Genomic DNA, 10981 nt, shown 5'->3' on the forward strand with positions numbered 1-10981 from the left:
AAGCTAATCAATCATTTATCCTGATCATCCATTCGGATGCCATCAGCCGAAGCTAATCATCAACCAATCAAACGTTCCAGAGGTGGTTTATGAATCACTATAACATGGTAATATCCTTTGAATCACTCATTCAAATGATTCGTAACAACTTGACATTCACTACGACATAATAGCAAACCCTTCGTGATACACCCTTCGTACAGTAAACATGATAATAGATCATTTGTAATACACAAACAAAACATTCCATAACAGTTTAGCATTCAGTAACAAAACACTATGATTAGTACATAAAAGTGCGTTTTTATCAAGGTTTTATATCATCATTTTGCACTTGAAGTATCAATAACTCCTTAACTAAAGCATGTTTTATAATAACAAGTCTGATACTATAAGATACATTTAATTTATGGTAAATGTTCATCTTAAATGCAGGCTTATCACATAAATCAAAGGATTGATTGATAAGTTTAACTACTGAAATTGAGAAGATAAAGAGAGGGTTAAGCTTAGAAAAGAGATGTTGGTTCAGTCCAAATTAGAACACTGTTCAATCATTGGGTCATATTTGGAGTTGTAGATCTTGGATTTCAATTTGGTTTATATGGCTTGAAAGCTAAGACATAGGCCTAAAACATTCATGAGGAGTCCAAGACTCAATTTTGTTGTTTGGAAGTCCAAATCTTAGCAACAATGGAGAAGTCAGAATTTGTCCTGCAGCCCAGACACTGTTCAGTGTTTAGCCCATATCTTGAGTTCTAAAAGTCCAAATGCATTGATTCTTTTTTTGTTGGAAAGCTGAGATAATTTCCTAGAATTTTCATGTGGACAATCTGTTCAAATTCTGAAGTTAGCAATGATGTTTTGTTCAGACAAGAAGATAAGGATTGTCACCAAGTCAAGATGTGGCTACCCACTCAACAATTAGTCATCAAATCAATAGTTCCAAATTTTGGCCTATAAAAGGAAGCATTTGCCATGCATGTAGGCATCTTGGTTTTCAAATCAAGATCATGTTCTTGCTCTCTCTCTTTATATTTTTGTAATGCTTAAGTTTTGTTTATATTAATCTCTTGTTTATGCTTTTCATTTCATTTCCTTTACTTAGTTAAATTATATCTTATTTATGTTCTTATCTTGTTTATTTATGTTTCTCTTCTTCATTATGTTTAGCTAAGTTTATTATATCAAGGTGAAAAGGTTACACTAATGGTGTAAGAATAAGTATAGTATAAACTCAACATGGACTTTAATGTTTGATACTAACATGTTTTGTATTTGTTATCTTATTCACTCTTAATACTTTACTTGTTAAATGGTTAATCTAGATTTATGTTGTATAACCTTGGTACAACATATACTTGGCACTTTCATAGCCCAAAACGTATGGTATAACCGACACATGTGCTATGAAAGGAACTTGATTTGTTGTTAACATAAGTTATAATCATGAATACCTGACAACATTTACAAGTATTAGCATTACTTGAATAAGATAACTAATGTAATCATGTTAACAATTTATAATCCGATTGGAACCTCCTTTGTGTGTGGTTTCCAGTTGAGTAATAAGATTTTAATATTATACTTGTTTGAAATACCATTAGTGGATCCTCTAACCATGACAATTGTTTTTATCATTGTTTAATCCTTATATCAATATCACATCTCAAAGCTCTCTTCAACTTATTATTATTATTATTATTATTATTATTATTATTTATAATTTATATAGTTAACCTCCCTGTGGTTCGACCCCGGTCTTGCCAGGTTATTCAACACTTCGACACTCCTACACTTGGGAGAAGACATCAATCTTTTGGTCGTGTTACACCCTTTGTATTACTCATCCAACCATTCATGACTATTAATGTTCAATACAATACAACAATAGATCCCTCGTAATACTCATACAACCATCCATGATAATTAACATTCAGTATAATACAACGGTAGATCTTTCGTAATGCTCATACACCATTCGTGACAATTTCATTCGATATAATACATCGGTAAATCCTTCGTAATACCCAAACAACCATCCGTGATAATTACATTCAATAAGATACAAGAGTAGATTCTTCGTAATATTCATACAACCATTCATCACAATTACATTCAATAAAATACAATAGTAGATCTGTCGTAATACTCATACAATCATTTGTCACAATTACATTAAATAAAATACAATAGTAGATCCTTCATAATACTCGTACTACCATTCATTAGTAGCCTAAATTCATAATAGCCCAATCAACATCTCATTGTCAGTTTAATATTCATCGCAACACAATAATATTGTAACACCCCAACCCACTAGCAAGATATTGTCCGCTTTGGCCCACGGGCCTCATGGGTTTGTTCTTGGCAACCACGTATGACCTTAGAATGCGTCTTACTAGTCAAGGTGAGCATGCTCATATAAGGCCTTTGATGCGAACCCTAGCGGAATTTAATGGTACTCGCGACCCCAAGATCAATCTAACCCAAGTTTGTTGAGATTTGAATGAGCTTATCACAATGGAAGACTTGCTCCAAGGCAACAAGACTATAAACCAACTCGATCACAATGCCTACACCTGGAGACGAGCAAAAGAAGTATAAATTCACAACAAAGAATGGTCAATTCTTTGAAGAGTTGAAAGTTTAATCAAGAACCAAGATTGAGCAACCAAAAGTCAGCTACAATGCTGAAAATATTATCAAAAGTCTCCCTAAAATTATTCCTAAAGAGTATTTATACTCCAAGCCAAAACCCTAGTTTCCCTAATGGGTCTCACATAAACCCAATTTAAATAATAATCAACCCAAGCTAAAACTAGCCCAAACTAATTAAAATAAACAAAATAAACAAGTCTAAAACCCAAAAAAATTGTCTCCTCTCAAAATAATTAAAGTTTGATAGCCCAACTAATTAAATAAGACAAGTTCGTTGTTTTCGTATTTTGTCTGGCAGCAGCAAGGCCCAACTTAAAACGGATGGTTCTCTCTCATCTTAATGAATTAGAAGGCATGTCATATACCGTTGGAAAGGTATGGAAGTCTAGTTTCCAGCCCAACTAGAATCACATCAAAATTCAATCTGTAACTCCAGTTATGACTAAAAGAGTAACGAAAGGTCAAACTGTCTGAATCTAGTCTTCTTCTCCCAATCCTTGTGTAATGGTCTTGGTTCCACCAACAAGCCCCTCTTGAACATGAATCAGATTAATCAAGGCTTGCTCTTTATTATTACAAATCCTCTTGAAGTCCACCTTAGCCCATGTATCTTGAAGAAGTCCATTGAAAGCTTTTTTGAACTTCTTAGCCCTAAGCCTAGTAACTGGACCAACTGGAACCTCCAATGGATCCTTTGATGGTTGGATCGCATCATCCCCTCGCTCCTCAAAAGGATTCGACCTCGAATCATCACCTACATCAAATTAAGAAAGATCAGAAACATTGAATGTAGCACTAACACCATACTCACCTGGTAGATCCACTTTGTAGGCATTATCATTAATCCTTTCTATGATCTGATAAGGACCATCTCCTCGAGGCATCAACTTTGATCTTCTTTGTTCAGGAAACCTTTCCTTCCTCATATGCACCCAAACCCAATCACCTAGTTCAAATCTCACTAATTTTCGTCCCCTATTGGCTTTGTTCGCATATTATTCATTCTTCTTTTCTATTTGTTGCCGAATTTTTTCATGGAGATCTTTCACCACCTGTGCTTTTTGATTACCATCAAGACTAACCCTTTCATCAACAGGCAAAGGAATCAAATCTAATGGTGTCAAAGGGTTAAAATCATAAACAATCTCAAATGGGGAATAATTAGTAGTAGAATGCACACTATGATTATATGCAAATTCAATGAACGGCAAACAATCTTCCCAATTTTTAAGATTCTTTTGAATGATAGCCTTTAACAATTGAATCAAAGTCCGATTAACAACTTCAGTTTGGCCATCTGTTTGTGGATGACAAGTAGTAGAATATAAAAGTTTAGTTCCTAACTTACCCCACAAAACCTTCCAAAAGTAACTCAAAAACTTAACGTCTCGATCGGATACAATGCTCCTAGGAAGACCATGTAGCCGAATGACCTCTCTAAAGAATAGGTCAGCTATATTTATTGCATCATCAGTTTTATGGCAAGCAATGAAATGTGTCATCTTAGAAAATCTATCCACAACAACAAATATAGAATCTCTCCCTTTCCCAGACCTAGGTAGACCCAAAATGAAATCCATAGAAATATCAACCCAAGGTTCCTTAGGAACAGGCAAAGGTGTGTATAGTCCATGAGGCATTACCCTAGACTTAGCTTGTCTACATGTTATGCACCTATCACACATTCTTTGCACATCTCTTTTCATATTAGGCCAATGAAAGTGCTCATGCAGAACCTCCAAAGTTTTAGTAATTCCAAAATGCCCCATTAAACCTCCCCCATGTGCTTCCCTCACAAGTAATTCACGTAAAGAATAATTAGGCACACATAACTTATTTTCCTTAAACAAAAATCCATCATGCCTAAAAATTTATCCATGGCCAAAACCTTGCATGTGTCATATATAGCACTGAAATCATGATCATCAAGATACAATTCCTTAATATACTCAAATCCTAGCAATTTAGTATTAAGAAGAACATACCTTCGCGACAAGGCATTGGCGACCACATTTTCCTGACCTTGCTTGTATTTAATCACATATGGAAAAGTTTCAATAAATTCAACCCATTTAGCATGTCTCCTACTTAACTTACCTTGACCCTTCAAATGTTTCAACGATTGGTGATCAGTATGTATGACAAACTCTCGGGGCCACAGATAATGTTGCCAAGTCTAATCAAGTTCATTGTAAATGTCAAAATTAATACCACTGATTGATGTCATCGACTATTTCTAACCTGAAATAGCCAATCAGATTTTTTTTTCCATAATATCTTGGAATATTTCCGGAAATGTTGATGTCAAGATTCTTGACATCATTAGCTTTCACTTCAGGAATAACTAGTCAAGTTTCATGTGATTGCCGATATCGACAACACCGGTCGATATCATTAACTATTCTCACCCGAATAGTTAATCAAATTCAGCATCCCTCATTTTCATGGATGATTACGCCGATGGATGATTATGCCGATGTTAGTAAACCTTACTAACATCATTAGCCTCCGCATTCGGGACCGACTAATCAAGTTTCGTGTGATTGCCGATATCGACAGCACCGGTCAATATCATTAACTATTCTCACCCGAATAGTTAATCAAGTTCAGTATCCCTCGTTTTCAGGGATGATTATGCCGATGGATTATTATGCCGATGTTAGTAAACCTTACTAACATCATTAGCCTCCGCATTCGGGACCGGCTAATCAAGTTCGAGGAACGATCCTCAACGAAGTCTATTAGTGTAATTCATATTCTTAACCCAATCAAGTACTCAAATCCATTTTTAATTTCTCGTTTATTTCACTTTATCCTTTCTCTTTGTGGTTTCACCCATAGACGCAAAGACCAAGAATTTAATAAGTTAGTAAATTAACGCTACGTAAAAAGTGTAGGTATAGAACACCTACCAGCTGCAGAAGCTCAACTCGCTCTTCCTTGTTGTTGTTGTGTCCCTCCTGCAATCTCTCCTTAAGCTCCTACTATACGAGCTCTTGAGAAGTCGAGTGAATGCTTCTCCTACATTTTTAATATAACATCTTGAATCAATATTTGAATCTTCCCGATTTATTCATAATATTCATAAATTCACAAAATCAATTACTTCCGTAAACAATTTCCATGGATGTTCAAAGACATGAATTCTCGTCACCGATTTTCTAATGTCCCAAGACATTTACTCTATCACCAAACAATGTAATTTAACTTAAATTTCATCAATGACTACACATGCCAAATTTTTCCAAAGCACACTCAAAATGATTCCTTATATCATAATTCAACTTACAACATCCCTTACCATGATTTCCCATTCCAACACAACCAAAGTATTAATCAATCACTATTCTTTATAGAATTTAACTATACCATCACTTATCAACACATCAAACATGACTCAAACACAACACAAACACAACCATCATCATTAAACTCATTGCCATTATCCTTAGTCCCAAAACATACTTTTTATGCTAAACCTCAGATTCTCATTCAATATTTCTCAAACCAAACTTAAAACATCATTCTGTAAAATTAGAATTCAATATATCCAAATGGTGTAATTATACATCATCATCATTAGAATAACATATCCAAAATTAACATACATCCAACGGTTAAATCTCCCGATATCAAAACAATACCGGACTGACCTGAAAATTAGAGACCTACTGTTCGGGAAGTATAATTTCTGGTAAGAGTATTTGTTTCCGATCTTAACCGTTGAGAATTTATATAACATCTGGATGAACAACATATCCAAAATCCTGACCAATCCAACGGTGAAACAATGATATAATGTTCGACGAACAAGGTTGTCTTGAAGGGTGATTTTCCAGAAATGTTCCTCCGGTGACAGCCCTCAAACCACGTCTTCTATTTACAATCCCTCCGGTCAGAATGTAGGTGACATTGACTATAATAACATATCCAAAAATCAATCTAATCCAACGGTGGAAAGTTAAAATATGGCTGCCGACGTTCCTGCCCTGTTGCAATCCCAAAACTCATAATTTCAAATCAATTTATTCCTTCTATTTTTCAGCAAATCAAGCCATTATCATGCAATTAATCTCGAAATTCACAAGAACAATTACTTCCCCAAAATATTTACATGAACCCTAGAATTTTAAACTTGGAGGTTTTCTTCTCCTCATGCAAGAACAAGAGAGAAAAACAAAATTACTAAAAGGTATGTTGCTTACCTTTGCTACTTTAACTTATTTCAATGAATTCTTGCAAAAATTTACAAAAATCATGTCCTCCGTTTCCAATTTCCAGCTTCTTCCCTTTGTTTCTCTCAAGCTCTATAACTCTCTAAGTTGTCACTTAATTTGTTTTCTTGGATATAATCCTCCTAAGAACACTCCCTTTTGATTTAGCTTGAAGAAATGAAGAGAAAATGAAGAAAATGGGACAAAACAAATGGTCTCCCTCCTGTTTTTCCATTTGCAGAGGACGTGCTCTGTTTTTAAAGAGAGGAGAGGAGAGTATTTGTTTTGATAAAATTACAAAAATGCCCTTATTAATGCCCCTTGTGTCATCTTCTTTAATTTACCCGATTTTCAGTACTCTCGTAAAGCCTTCCCAAACTCTGATTGACATGAAATTTGAACCTAATATAAAAACATATGTCTGGAGATTCCTTATAAAATTGCAACCCGATCCAACGGTCATATTGAGATATATCATCGATACCGTAAAACTAGACAATCAGTGTATTTTACGCTAAAATCTGAATTTCATGCATTAATTCATTTACTTAGATCCTCATGACATTTCCCCTTAATTTATACTCAATAAATTCAATATTACCACATTTATCACTAATTTGTCAAAATAAGTTTTTTTTTTTCCGGGGTTTACATATCTTCTGGTTTTTCTTTCTTATTCTTTTATCCATTGAAACTCGTCACTGGTTTCGCCAACGTTACAAGTTTTAAACTAAAAAGTCATGACTCTCTTTTTTACTTCAAAAATACCTTTAAATTTGTTTATGGAGATCATTCTCTCTCTCACGTGACACATTTATTGTCATTCCTACTATTTATTCATTTCTTTCATACCGAATATCCATTACTCATCGAAACCTCATTACTTCGAACCTATGTGTTTTTTTTATTATTATTTATTTTTATTTACGGGGGTTTACAAATCTCCTTACTATAAATCAAGATATCATCAAAGTAAACGACTACAAACTTACCAATAAAAGCACGCAACACATGATTTATCAATCTCATAAAAGTACTAGGTGCATTAGTAAGTCCAAAAGGCATAACCAACCACTCATACAAACCATATTTAGTTTTAAAAACAGTTTTTCATTCATCCCCTTCTTTCATCCTAATTTGATGATAACCACTTTTAAAATCAATTTTTGAAAACAATTTAGAACCATGTAATTCATCCAACATATCATCTAATCTAGGAATGGGATGTCGATACTTTACAGTGATGTTATTGATAGCTCGACAATCCACACACATTCGCCATGTTTTGACCTTTTTTGGAACAAGAAGCACGGGAACTGCACAAGGACTCATGCTCTCTCGAATGTATCCTTTTGACATCAACTCCCCCACTTGCCTTTGAAGCTCCTTAGTCTCTTCAGGATTGCTCCTATAAGTCGGCCTATTTGGTATAGATGCTCCTGGAACAAAGTCAATTTGATGCTTAATACCTCTAATTGGCGGCAAACAACTAGGAATGTCATCCGGAAAGACATCCTCAAATTCCTGCAAAAGAACTTTAACAACACTGGGAACACAAGAATCTAAATCATCTGAGTTAAATAATGTCTCCTTATACACAAGTAAAATCATAGGCAAGTCAGAAAGATAGGCATGTTTAAGATCATTAGATTTTGCAAAAAAATTAAGGTGTTTCCCCACTTTTTCTACACACTCTTCTTTTCTCACCCTTTCTTTCTTCTTTCCACTCATTTTCTCTCCACTCTCGGCCTTCTTTTCATCTTTTTGTTTTTGGCCATGACCCTCCCCTAATGTCCTAAGGGCCGAAACTTTGTTCCTTTTTGTTTTCAACTCATGGCTCACTTTCTTTTCTCTCTTCCTCACATCCTCACCATGTTGTTCAGCTTGTTTTCCCATTTTAGCCAAATCTTTTTGTTCCTCCACTTTGACCGAAACATGTTGCTCTTCCTCATAACCCTTCTTCAATTGAATTTGATCTTCATACACTTGCTTAGGTGAGAGTGGGGCAAGTGTATAAATCTTTCCATCCTTTTCTAATGAATACTTGTTCTTAAACCCATTGTGCTTGGCTTTTCTATCAAATTACCAAGGCCTCCCTAGTAACAGATGAGTAGCATGCATAGGCACAACATCACATAACACTTCATCCTTATATTTGCCTACTGAAAAAGAAATCATCACCTGTCTATTCACCATAACAACACCACATTCATTCAACCATTGAAGTTGATAAGGCCTCTCATGCTTTATGGTATTCAATCCCAACTTTCTAACCAAAGTAACACTAGCAACATTAGTACAACTACCACTATCAATGATCATACTACATACCTTATCGTTGATTAGGCATCTAGTATGGAAGATGTTCTCCCTTTGTTGCTCCACATCATCCTCCTTAGTCTGAACACTAAGTGACCTTCTAATCACCAAAACTTTATCACCAACAGCATACTCTGAATCACTAGCATCCTCAAGTGGGGGCATGTCATCACAATCAGACTCCTCACTAGTGGACACAATCTCTCCATCATCCCTTAGAATCATAACTCGACGATTTGCACATTCTGATGCATAGTGTCCCAATCCTTGACACTTGAAACACTTTATATCACAATTACGCTTCGATTGAACTTCTCCCTTAAATTTTTTATCATTGGTTGAAACCTGCTTCTTCATGGAGTTAGGTTCGGCAACTTTAGAAGTCACCAAAGGCTTTGATGACGCACTACCCTCTCTCCAATAATTCATCTTCCAACCCGAAGAAGACCCCGTATAAGCTTCAAATCGTGTATTACCCTTCATTTTCAACTGTCCATCAACCTTAATGGCTAAGTGTACTAACTCCTCCAAATCAACATATGATTGCAACTCCACAACATTAGCTATGTCTCTATTCAAGCCATTCAAAAACCTAGACATCGTAACTTCCTCATCTTCATTAACATTAGCTTTAATCATAGCCACCTCTAATTCTTTCTGATACTCCTCCACATTCTTATTACCCTGTGTAATCATTTGTAAACGATTAAACAACTCTCGATAATAATGTTTAGGAACATACCTCTTTTTCATTATTGTCTTCAACTCCTCCCATGTGCTAACTGGTCTTTCTCTATTCCTTCTTCTTTCTACCACCAATCTCTCCCACCAAACCATGGCATAGTCAGTAAACTCCACTACAGCTAACTTAACCTTCTTTTCTTCAGAGTACCTATGGATGTCAAAAATCATCTCCATCTTTTTTTCCCAATCTAAATAAGCTTCTGGATCAGTTTTTCCCTTAAAGGCTGGGATTTTTAACTTAATACTACCCAAATTTCGGCCTATATCTCCCAAATCATCAAAATCCCCTCTGTGCTCAAAATCCCTATGTGGTTAAATATGTCCCCTCCTTGACCGATTCTCATACCTCTCTCCCCTATGTGTACGGAACCCACCACCACGGTTAAGATCATCCTCGACTTCATCTGCAGAGTTTCCAGCAACACTCTCCTTCTTCCTAACTTCTCTACCCCTTTTACTACGCCCTCCATCAGACCTCGTCTCTAATTTTTCAATCCTAGTCATCAGCTCACCAAACATAAATTCCATATGTTGTTGTATTCTCGAAAGCCCATCTTCTTGGATTTCACCGTTCTTCTGTGGCACACTATTAGAAGACATTATTTTTTTTAAAACCTGCACGAAAATCGTTAGCAATAAAAATAACACCTCACACACTCGTGTTTCACACAAATTTATAGGTTTTTCACTCAAATATGCTCCCTATGCCTTTTTCCACTCAAATTGCCTTTCTTTAGTTCTTGAAATCACTTAGCAACAATTCAGAAAAAAAAAAACAACCAACTATGCAGTGAATTTATAAATTTGATAGACTCTAAAAGCAAGAAATTACGAAACTAACAAAACGAAACTCGATGACAAATTCACGAATAGCAATGCAAATTTGTACGAATAATATGACAATTTGAAGACACGAAAAAAAATCAGAAAAGAGCTAAACAATTACGAATTATCAAGAACTAAGGATTTAATTCAAAAAAATTCCAGAAACTCAAGAAAATCAACTAAACTACCCAAATTTTCAAGAAACACAAACAAGACTA

The 10981-nt window shown here is 35.3% G+C and overlaps 1 protein-coding gene and 1 long non-coding RNA gene across 2 annotated transcripts; both read right to left on the reverse strand.

Moving 5' to 3' along the window:
* Positions 1-3165: 3165 nt before the first annotated feature.
* Positions 3166-6433, reverse strand: LOC112324614 (uncharacterized). The gene is made up of 3 exons (XR_008057835.1): positions 6315-6433; positions 5574-5682; positions 3166-3415 (listed from the first exon to the last, which is right to left on the reverse strand). It is a non-coding gene; the product is annotated as an uncharacterized LOC112324614 (long non-coding RNA).
* A 951-nt stretch (positions 6434-7384) lies between these two features.
* LOC112324795 (uncharacterized) lies at positions 7385-10538 on the reverse strand. Its single transcript, XM_052448712.1, has 5 exons — positions 10285-10538; positions 9292-10227; positions 8718-8949; positions 8115-8399; positions 7385-7396 (listed from the first exon to the last, which is right to left on the reverse strand). Exons 1-5 carry the CDS (start codon positions 10536-10538, stop codon positions 7385-7387), a joined length of 1719 nt encoding a protein of 572 aa, XP_052304672.1.
* Between the last annotated feature and the right edge of the window lie 443 nt (positions 10539-10981).

The sequence above is a fragment of the Populus trichocarpa genome, chromosome 17, assembly GCF_000002775.5.
Source record: "Populus trichocarpa isolate Nisqually-1 chromosome 17, P.trichocarpa_v4.1, whole genome shotgun sequence".
Lineage (NCBI taxonomy): Eukaryota > Viridiplantae > Streptophyta > Magnoliopsida > Malpighiales > Salicaceae > Populus > Populus trichocarpa.